This window comes from Vipera berus (assembly GCF_964194415.1).
Source record: "Vipera berus genome assembly, chromosome: 11".
Lineage (NCBI taxonomy): Eukaryota > Metazoa > Chordata > Lepidosauria > Squamata > Viperidae > Vipera > Vipera berus.
Window position 1 is genome coordinate 8929875 of NC_138214.1, and position 11284 is coordinate 8941158.

At 47.2% G+C, this 11284-nt stretch overlaps 2 protein-coding genes across 2 annotated transcripts; one reads left to right on the top strand and one right to left on the bottom strand.

Annotated features, from left to right (window-relative positions):
- Positions 1 to 76: 76 nt before the first annotated feature.
- On the bottom strand, positions 77 to 6969 carry MARS2 (methionyl-tRNA synthetase 2, mitochondrial). Its single transcript, XM_081336870.1, has 3 exons — positions 6699 to 6969; positions 5135 to 5469; positions 77 to 2268 (listed from the first exon to the last, which is right to left on the bottom strand). Exons 1-3 carry the CDS (start codon positions 6949 to 6951, stop codon positions 1126 to 1128), a joined length of 1731 nt encoding a protein of 576 aa, XP_081192996.1. The 5' UTR covers positions 6952 to 6969; the 3' UTR covers positions 77 to 1125.
- Positions 6970 to 7045: 76 nt separating this feature from the next.
- On the top strand, positions 7046 to 10929 carry LOC308673343 (uncharacterized protein). The gene is made up of 4 exons (XM_081336957.1): positions 7046 to 7264; positions 8748 to 8887; positions 9883 to 9979; positions 10680 to 10929. The coding sequence occupies exons 1-3, from the start codon at positions 7192 to 7194 to the stop codon at positions 9976 to 9978; spliced, it is 309 nt and encodes a 102-aa protein (XP_081193083.1). The 5' UTR covers positions 7046 to 7191; the 3' UTR covers position 9979; positions 10680 to 10929.
- Positions 10930 to 11284: the final 355 nt, after the last annotated feature.

Sequence of the window (11284 nt, forward strand, 5' to 3'; positions counted from 1 at the left end):
TAATAGGATCTTTTGGAAAGATGATTGGGAAATTAGCGCCAAGGATTGAGGGGAAACATTTATCACTTTTGGCCCTTAGTGTGTGGCTTAGTTGGTTAATTCTCAATTCTTGCTGAACTTCCTTTAGCCTTTTGGAAGTTTCGCCCCGTTGAAACTGCATTAATCTCAGAATTTGTTTATTTTTAAGTACAGGGAAGTTCACTTGTAAGATTTCAAACTGCAGTTTTAAAGACCTTTGAACAAATGGCTCCTATTTAAGTTCGTGGAATAAATGTGGTTAGGCTTGCACTGTTCAGTGCTTATTTGCATGCCAATGTTTAATTACATGAGTGGCAGCAAACTGCCTTCTGGAGAAATTAAAGAACTACTTCATCTCTTACAACTTCAAGAATTAGCTGCTGTAAAGACTTTTATAGCATCCATAAATTGAAGGCACACATGTAAAAATGGCATTTCATCACTCAATAAGAAGGCAGCCGAAATCACTCTTTGTGATTTTAGCTTTTGCAGCCTCTTTAAATCTTCTTACGGGAGTTTCAGCACCACAATAGGAATATATCACCTAAAACCACATTTTATCGTTCATTTCCTCCAGCTCTTCCAAGTGATAAATAAATCAAGCACTTAATATGGGGACTGTAACTCCAGAACAAAAAAGCAAGAGTACGAAGCAACAGTGCATGTGTAGAAAGAAAAAATATCTCTAGGAACAACAAAGAACTGTGCTGTTTGTTGCAACGCTAAAAGGCCTTGGCAATGGGTGGTGAAATATAAACAATAATAAATGTGACCCTTAACACTGTGCACCTGTAAGGTTGTTTTCCTTCCCCATGGTTATTTCAGTTTTAGAATAGAATAATCATTCTTTACTTGATTTACTTAATCCCATAGATCTTGAGAAGACACATTGAGAAGCAAATTACACTAGAATAGAAAAATGTAACGCCACAAGGAGTCTCCACATGGAAAGCTAAAAAAACAACAACGCAGAGATCTGAGTTAACTGCGTATTATATGAAGCCTTTCCTGCTTATTTTGGTTCACCCCAACTGCACACTCTCAGAAGTCTTCGTTCCGTGTTTCTTCTCTTTAAAACAAAATTAAGAATCCGTACAATTGGTGGCTTCAGATTTTGTTCAGCCTGGGAAACAGGACACCAGGATCCGGCCCGAGCTTTCTGCCTTCAAAGGGGCATGTTCTGCCATGATAGCGAGGGAGGAAGTTCAAGTCCTTTAGAGATCTTTCAGTAGGGGAAACACCCAACCTTGAGAGAAGCTTGTCAGCCATGGCTGGGACCACCGGCTGCAGCAAGAGCCCATACACCCGAAGACATTCCAGAGTGACATGGAGAATGGTCCCTTGCCACTGTCGCTCTGTGGGATCCTCCGGGCACAGCTTCCACGGCCTGTGCCTCTGGATGAAGCCGTTGGTCTGCCTCACGCACTCCATAATGGATTCTAGAGCCTTGTAGATCTGGAAGTGATCAAAAGAGGCGCTCACTTTCATAGGCAGGCTCTCGACCAATGACACTAGCTTGTAATCCTCTGCTAAGGCCTTTCCAGATCCACTTTGAATCCCCAGATCCCTAGGGAAGCAGGTTTCAGAGAAGATGGGGTAAGTCCCACTGGGATTCAGGGTAGAGGCTGTGCACCGGTTCAGGAGACCCCCTAAGGTGTCGGCTAGCTCCGAGTTGAGCAGTTTCATCACCTTCTCGTCGTAGTAATCACAATCCCGCTCTGGGACCCCCTGTCTCAACAGGAAATACCGAATCCCATCCACCGTGTAGTGCCGGAAGCACTCCTTCGGGTCAACGACATTGCCCAGGCTCTTGGACATCTTCTGTCCTTGTACCGTCCAATGAGAGTGGACCCAAATCCGCAGGGGGGGCTCCAGACCTGCAGCCATCAGCAAGGCAGGCCAATAGATGGCGTGGAACTTGAGGATGTCTTTGCCCACAATGTGGCAAACGGAGGGCCACCAGGCCTGGTGCTTTTCCGGGTAACCTACAACCGTCAGGTAGTTCACCAGAGCATCCACCCAGACATAGATGGTTTGTGTCGAGTCCCCAGGGACAGGGATGCCCCAATGCAGCCGGTTTCGGTCACGGGATACAGAGAGATCTGGGAGGTCCCCTTCCAGCCATTGGAGGACCTGCTGATAGAAGGGCTCAGGGCTTATGGCGTCCTTATTCTTGTAGAGCCATCGCTGCAATGGCTCCTGGAACTTGGACAGCTTGAACATGTAGTTTTTCTCCCTGGTCCAGTGCACCTAAGATGCAGGAGAGAAGTTATCACAAGGGTTTTTTTCTGGTTTCATCAACCTCTCCAAAACAAGATATATTTACCCAAGCGTTTATATTAATGTCTAGTTTTCCTTCTTTACAGCTGAAGGCCGCATGCATGCATCAGAAAACTTGCCTCCCACCAAGGATCACATCATCTTAGCTTCAGAAAGCTAGCAGCATCCCGGGCCTTCAGTCTGCTTTTCCCCAGTTTTCTGGGGCTACATCTTTTGTTCTCGCTGTTGCCCTTTTCTATTTTGGCGATCCTTGCTTATGAGTCTGACGTGATGCCAAAGGTGTCAGCTTAGAATTCAGGAGACACTGAGTTCTAGACCTCCCTTAGGCTGAAAGCCAGCTGGGTGAATTTGAGCCTGTCATTTTCTCAGTTCAACCTACCTCACATGGCGGTTGTGGGAAAAAGAGGAAGCGGGAGTATTTGGAAAGTTCACCACCTCGAGCTGACCTACATATGTATATGCTGGTAATGACCTATAAAGCCCTAAATGGCTTGGGTCCGGATTATCTAAGGGAACACCTGCTGCCGGCATCAACTTCCCATCGTCCTGTGCGCTCCCACAGGGAGGGCCTTCTCAGGATACCGCCGGTTAAAGAATGCCGGCGGGTTATTCCCAGGGGAAGGGCGTTCTCTGTGGGCGCGCCGGCCCTATGGAACCAACTTCCCACGGAACTCAGGACTGCCCCCGACCTTCGCTCATTTCGCCGGGACTTGAAAACTTGGCTCTTCAAGCTGTTTGGCCCAGACTGAGGGGTTTTAATTTAATTTAATTTAATTGGGTTTTAGTTTTAATTTCAGGGACTGGAATTTAATTAATAGTTTTAACTGATTTTAATTTTTGTATGCTATGTTTTTTTAATTTTCCCTGTAAACCGCCCTGAGTCCTACGGGAATAGGGCGGTATATAAATTTAAATAATAATAATAATAATAATAATAATAATAATAATAATAATAATAATAATAATAATAATAATAAGTAACTGAAATAAGCATCTAACAATAATAATATAATAATACAGAGACTCTGTAGATTATTTAGAGGTGGCTTCTCCAATCGGAATGTACTGTAGACATGAGACACATTATATTATTACAGACAGTTTGGTGCAGTGGTTAAGGCGTAGGCCTAGAAACCAGGAGAAAGTGAGTTCTAGTCTCAGCTTAGGCATGAAAGCCAGCTGAGTGTTTTGGACCATTACCCAGCCCACCTGACAGGGGATGATACTGGGGGGTAAATCTCTGGCGGGCCCGAGATAGAGGTTATTCTTCTGTCCTGGTCCTATTAGATCTATCAGCGGCTTTTGATACCATCGACCATGGTATCTTACTGCGTCGTCTTGAGGGGCTGGGAGTGGGAGGCACCGTTCTGCGTTGGTTCTCCTCCTACCTCTCGGACCGTTCGCAGACGGTGTTGGCAGGAGGGCAGAGGTCAAGCCCTAGGCCTCTTAATTGTGGAGTGCCTCAGGGTTCGGTGCTCTCGCCCCTCCTGTTCAACATCTATATGAAGCCGCTGGGAGAGATCATCCGTAGCTTCGGGGTGAAATATCATCAATATGCTGATGATACCCAGCTATTCATCTCCACCCCGAACCAACCCAGTGATGCCCTCGATGTGATGTCCCGTTGTCTGGAAGCGGTACAGATTTGGATGGGAGAAAACAGGCTTCGACTCAACCCGGCCAAGACTGAGTGGCTGTACATACCGTCATCTCGTTTAGTCCAAGAGGTTCCATCTCTGACTATAGGAGGAGAGATGTTACCTCCCATTGATAAAGCACGCAATCTGGGCGTCCTCCTAGATTCACGACTCAGTTTTGAAGATCACATTGGAACCGTGGCTAGGGGGGCATTTGCCCAGATTCGTCTTATATACCAATTACGCCCCTTTTTGGACCGAGATGCCCTACGTACAGTCACCCATGCACTCGTTACCTCCCGTATTGATTACTCTAATGCTCTCTACATGGGGCTGCCCTTAAAGACCACCCGGAGGCTTCAGCTGGTGCAGAATGCAGCTGCGCGGGTTGTGATGGGAGCTTCCCGATACTCCCATATTACACCCCTCCTGCGGGAGCTGCATTGGCTACCAGTTGCCCTCCGGGTGAGATTTAAGGTGCTGGTACTTACCTTTAAAGCCCTACATGGCTTAGGTCCGGGATACTTGCAGGACCATCTGCTGCCGGGAACAAATTCCCATCGTCCAGTACGCTCACACAGAGAAGGCCTCCTCAGGGTACCGTCAGCTAGGCAATGTCGGCTGGCGACCCCCAGGGGGAGGGCCTTCTCTGTGGGAGCACCAACCCTATGGAATCAGCTCCCCCCTGAGCTTCGGATAGCCCAAAACCTCCAATCCTTTCACCGCGGCCTCAAAACACACCTGTTCCACCAAGCTGACCTAGACTGACAGGCATCTTAATTAATTTATATTTAGTATTTTTAATTCATTTTTAAATTCTCTAATTTTTTATTGCACTGATGTTCTCAATTTCATTTATCTTGATTTATGCACTTATTATATGTTTTATTGTGAGCCGCCCTGAGTCCTTCAGGAGATAGGGCGGGATATAAATCCCATCAATAAATAAATAAATAAATAAATAAATAGGAGGAGGAAGGAGTATTAGGTATGAATTACCTATAAATTAATACATCTAATTAATAAATAACCACAATATGATACTGTTGGGCATTTGCATATTATTGGCTGAATGTTAAAAGCACAGCCTAGAACAGCCGGATTCACAAAACCTAACTACGACCAAACCACGTGCGAAGGCATAGCAAGCTGAGTGACTGAAGCCCCGACAGAATTTGCCAGGCTTCACCATACTGTACCTGGTGCCCGCTCTCTATGGAAACCATCTGCTTGTTCCCTTGGGCATCAGGAGACTCTGTCAACTGAGACGCTGCCAAGAAGCTCTCTTCTGCTGTGCAATACCATCCTTCGTAGTCAGCTTGATACAGCCAGCCTCCATCGTGCAAGGCAGCCCAGAAGAACTCCACAGCCTGCCGGTGCCGTAGCTCTGTAGTGCGGATAAAATGGGTGTAGGAGATGCCGGCCTGTGTAAAGAGCTCCCGGAATTCGGCCGACACACCGTCACAGAACTCTTTCGGAGAAATACCTGCGGCTGCCGCTGCTGTCTGGATTTTCAAGCCGTGTTCATCCGTTCCTGGCAAGGAAAACAGGACAAGTGAACTGGTTAAGAAGCTGAGCGGTAGCCTTCTCCAACCCCTGCCACCCCTGTGCTGGCAGGGCTACTCCAAGATTAATAAGGATGAGATGGGCAGCTATATAAATTTGAATAACACATAAATGCGTTCATTCCCAGCAAGCATTCGCAGCCATTCCTGCAAACACTGCTTCCAGAATCTTTATAGAGGTTGTGGAAGCTAATAATGGATGAAAACTTTGAGAGTTTTTCCACACAAATGCACGGTTTATTGAAATAATCCTAGCAGCTTTGTTCACATGTAATGTGATCAGCCAGGATGGAAAAGCTCATCAGAAAAGTGAGGTTACAAAAAGAGATATTTGCCAATTTTCTGGGGGAAATGAGACACTCTGGAAAAGCAAGCTTGTTTTGTATTCTATTTTTTTTTAAAAAAAATCACTCCCTCCAGCAAAAATTCATTCCTAAAACTTTAGAGAGCCCCCCCTATTACATTTTTGCTGTCCAAATTAATCAAAAACCAGGGGTGCAATGTTAAGAGAGTCATGCATGGATTTTCATCAATCAACCTATTCTCCATCTATACAACAGGACTATTGCAAAGGACAGGAAGATGATAATCTGTTGCCCACTTTTCTTTGGGCCAATATTCACCACTCCAACACTGTGCATAATGCATTGTACTGCAATAATATTATGCTAGCTCTGTGTTTTTCAACCTGGGCAATTAAGCTGAGTGGACTTCAACTCCCAGAATTCCCCACACCGCACATCTTCCAAGTTGGCCAGGCTGAAAAACACTGCACCTGGACCATAGGTTGCTGGAAAGAAGGATGAAGTGCTGGCTTCTCCGTTTATAGCACCTTTTAGGCATCCTCGCTAGAAAGAAACTTCTCTATCCTTGCAAGCCCCGCACTTCCACTCGTGAAAGCAAACACTGGGATTCCCTAAAGCAGGGGTCTTCAAACTTGGCCCTTTTATGACTTGTGGACTTCAACTCCCAAAATTCCTCAGCCAGCGTGCCTGGCTGAGGAATTCTGGGAGTTGAAGTCCGCAAGTCATAAAAGAGCCAAGTTTGAAGACCCCTGCCCTAAAGCTTCCTCCACGTTAATACCAGTTTCACGCGGGAGTTTCTAGACGGCTCCCTACGACTCCCTGGCTTCCAAACGCAGAACACGCGTCTGCAAAAGCCCCTAAAACCCTCGTGCGCACGGCTCCCCCGTGCCGACCTGTAGCCAGCCGCCCTCCCTCGCAGCCCAGCAGCTCCCGGTGCCGGTGCAGAGCATCAGCCAGCACGGCCGAGTAGAGGTGCCCGATGTGGGGCGGGCCGTTCACGTAGAAGATGGGCGTGGAGAGGAGCAGCCGCCGCCGCCGCCGGGACCCGCACGAACTCCGCCGGAGACCCCCGCCGGGCTCCGCCAAGCGCCGGGGAAGCGCCCAGCGGAGGAAAGCGCGCGCGGCGCGAGACCTCCACGCCGGCATGGCAGCGGCTCCCGGGACGGCCCCGCCCCTCCATCCCAGCGGGGGAAGATAGAGTGCGGATGCCTAGAGCGGCGGCGCCGCGGCGGCGCGCGCCCAAGGGCAAAGCGGGCGAGCGTTGGCGCGCGTGCGCAGAAGAGAGGGAGAGGTCCGTCCCTGGAAGCGGACGGTGAGGAGGAGGAAAGGAAGGTGAGGTGATCCGCTTCGGAGCTCGCGCGGGCCGCCGCCGCCGCCGCCGTCGTCATGTCCCGCTACCGCTTGGGAGCCACCCTGCTGCGGGCGTTGGGCCCGAGGTCGCGTTTCCTGCAGGGGCCAGGTGAGCGGAGCCTCGCCGGGCGGGGGTGGGGGTGGGGAGAGAAACCTGGAAAGGGATCGAGGGGGTGGGGCTTGTCCAGGGGGAGGGGCTTATGGGGAAGCCTGGACCAGCGTTTCCCAACCTTAGGAACTTGAAGATGCGTGGACTTCAACTCCCAGAATTCCCCAGCCAGCATAGCTGGCTGGGGAATTCTGGGAGTTGAAGTCCACGCATCTTCAAGTTCCTAAGGTTGGGAAACGCTGGCCTGGACAACCCCCCCGTGTCCTCCCCTCTGTGTGTGTGTGTGTGTGGGGGGGGGTCGTCTGGGAGCCCCTTCCCCTTCTTTCATTGCCCGATTTATTTATTTATTTATTAATTTAATTTCTATACCGCCCGTCCCCCCCCACGCAGGGACCCTCCCAAGCCTCCCGTGGCCGCCAGTTCCGCAGGAGCCGCTGAAGGGCCTGGCTGCTCGGCGCCAAGGTCGTGACGGGCGCAGGGACGGAAGCGGGAGCCCGTCCGGACGGGGCAGCTTCGCCCCGCCGATCCCGCGCCCTTCCCGGGGAGGAAGCTGGGGGAAGGCGGCGGGGGGGGGGGAAGGCCGCTTTGGGCGGGGGCTTTGCGGATGGCCGGAGGGGGGAGGCAGTGGAGCAGCCCCGGAGGGCGCCAGGTTGGAGGTGTGTGTGTGACTCCTTGCAGAACGGGACGTCCTGGTCTGACCTTTAAAATTAAATTTTAATTTTAAAACAAATTAAAATTGTATGTTTTCCAAAAATTAAGGTGACTGCTCATTCCGAGCAACGTCCTAATGGTCCCTCCCCCAATACTTGATGAAAGAGCTGTGACCTCCCTACATTTGGGAGGATGGGGAAGAAGGGACGTCTGAACGCTGTCCCAGAGGAGGGGAGACAGTGCCTGAAAAGAGGAGGGGAGACAGTGCCTGAAAAAGCACGTTTCCCTGGCCCTTTGGCTGGCAGCCTCTGATCAAGGGGACATAGGAAGAGCCTCCCCTACTAGATCTAACTGGAGGGCTGATATTGATCACATTTATTTACCGCCCATCTTGCGATTCAGGCGACTGAGCGGCTTACATCAGGATGAAAAGATATACTGTATAACAATGATTGTAAATATAAAAATGAATCAGACTTACAAAAATTAAAGTGAGCTAAAAAACAAGGGTTTGGAGGGGAAGTTGTGTTTGTGTCTCTGCCTCCTCTATTAGTGTATCAATCCATCCAGGCAGCAGCTTCTCCTTTAGGACCCCAAGCTTTACTTACTGTCCAGAACCGTTGACTTTTCTGAACACTAAAAGACAGGAAGATATTACCCAGAATAACCTGGTGCCTATCTGACCACTGTGGTGTCAACCACTGTCACCTGGCCTGTCAACTGGTTGTAATGGGAGCAGAGTCTGCTCACGGGTGGCCTGGCTTTGTTCTCACCTGTGGCTTGTTAAAGTGCATCACTGACACTCTTCCCTCCTCATAAATTGTGTTCCCAGGCCTCTTTCAGCAATGGAAGGCTCCCTCAGAAGGACAACCCTGCAGACAAATGGCCACCTCTAGTCTTGCATGGCGGTACAACAAAACACTCTATACCACCGTGGCATTGAGCATCTTTGCAGCTGGAAATGGGTACTATGTAAGTTGAGAGAAATCCGGTCTCACGCCATAACCTGTACTCCTACTTACTATGGGTGCCCCTGTTTCTCTGCAGAATATTAAGAGGAAGCTTAAAACCTAAGAAGCCAGGGGTAGGCTTGGCTCAGACTTACACTTTCTCCTCTCGTCGTTTCGATTAATTTCCTGGAAGACATGCAGAAAATGAAATGATGCCTTCTCACCATTTGGTGTACAAAAACCAACTTGCAGTCCTAGATGTTTGCAGACACCAGATCCCCGGATATCAGAGACACTAGAATAATCAAGTTTTCATTGTTTTTAGACTCTGGTGTTGTGCACTTTGGAAATCTCAGCTGGCTGTGGCCCTGACATTGGCAATGAGAATCCAAGTGGGCTACTCCATTATGCAAGGAGTGTTCATGGAGGCAGCCACCTAGAGAATGTCACAGACTGAGTCTGGAAGGGTGATGGCATGGTTTTGTCGACACTGGCCTTTTCCTGTCCACCAAGGAAGTTGTATTCTCATCATCTAACTCAAGCTCAGGTCGAAGCAGATTTTTACAGGATTGCTGTAGGCTTATGGCAGGCTTCTTTATCCCAACTGAGTTTATTGCTGGTTGCCATTCAACCCAAAACTGTTTTTAACTTAAGAGAAATTGGTATGGATTGGCAAACCCAAAGTGACCATTACTTTTTCAAACTGTCCATCACACTCTGCGTAGGCAAGGGAATGGAGGATGAACACGTGTTCACACAACCACACTGGAAAAATTTCTACCTTTCAGATCATAAATTTGCCATCTGTTTGAAGCAGCTTAAGAACAGTTTCTGTTTATAGAAATTATTGTGCTTTCTTCTCCATCTGATGACTGCTTATTTGTTAAGAGATTGAAATATTTTTATTTGTAAAATAGAGCTACTTTAGCTATAGCAAAATGAAAACTTGGAAAAATGGGAGTTCCCCACCCCGCCCCCTATATTGTTATGTTAAATATTACCTTTTTGGTTACACAGGGATATGAAATTATGAGGAGGGCTCGACAGCGTGATGTGGACCGTGCAGAGAGATACGCACGCATGGATGCCCAGATGAAGGCACGCCACTATTAAGGTAAAAGTGAAGTTGTAGCAGATTGGCTTTTACGTATACTTAGAGGAGGAACTCTTAAATGGCCTTTAATAGACTAAGTATGCAAATTTCTAGGGACTGGCGATCTCTAACTGTAATAGGGCGAGGACCAACCTTTGGAGTGGTTCTGGAAGAATTAACACCCAGGGATTTAGGTGTGAAATATTTAGTGCTTTGGAGCTTTGCCATACTGCATGTGCCATTTATTGAGCTCAGAAAGGTCAAGGATGTCCAACAATTAGAGGCCAAGCACCTCATCCAAATCGTTCAATGGCAAAGTATTTTCTTTCTCTGCGATTACTCCTGTGGAAGTTCATGTAGAATTATTTAATTTCTGCATGCTATGTTACCAATTAATTTACAACCATAGTTTTCAAATGCAGTATGTTTATCTTTTTTTTTAATCTCATTTGTCCTATTCTTTTTTCTCCATCTCCCTCTGTGCAATATTTATATGTCTGAGTTTTTAATAAAAGTTTAAAGAACCTGCCTGTACAAATTATCCGCTGTCAGGCAAATACTTTTTGTGAAATTTTATCATTCCTTGTGAGCAAAAACAATCAAGAGCCAAGAATTTTATGGCTTTCAAAAACCTAAAGACACGTAAGTAAAACTGGCATTTGATCAGTTAATATATTCTCTTACTAGTTGCAGGTTTGTTGACTTTCTAATCTTCTTCCAGGAGCTTGACGGCACCAGAAGTAATATCGACTAAAGCCACATCCAATTACTCATCTCCCCTGGCTCTTCACAGTGGTAAATAAATCAATTAATATGGGGAACGTAACTCCAGAATACAGAAACAGCCATGAAGATCAGTTGAGTACTGCAATCAAAGATTTGGTGGCAGTTTCCTTACTTTAAACATAAAACTTTTCACAGTGACACAGTTATATTTAGAAGCAGTGTCGAGTAATAAAAACATGTGGAAAGAACAAAGAATCCTGTGGTATGTTACAGTGCAAGAAGATGTGGCAGTAATTGTGGATTGTTTTTCTCTCTTAGCCTCTATATTCTGTCGTCTATAAAGATGGAGACATAAATATCTATGAATACAAAGGACAGAAAAGCCTCTTGTACAGCAGTAGGGGAAAAATGGCTACTTGGCTTTTAATCCCACTGTCAAAAGAATTAACTTTAGCATCTTCCTTTAGCTCTGTTGTTTCGTTCATATGAAATGAATCATTATGGAGATTTTTTTTCTCCTTGATATAATGCTTGATATTTCTAACAAAATATTCTCCACTCACCAGTTTCTTTGGGAGAGTTGGGGAAGTTACAGAGCAT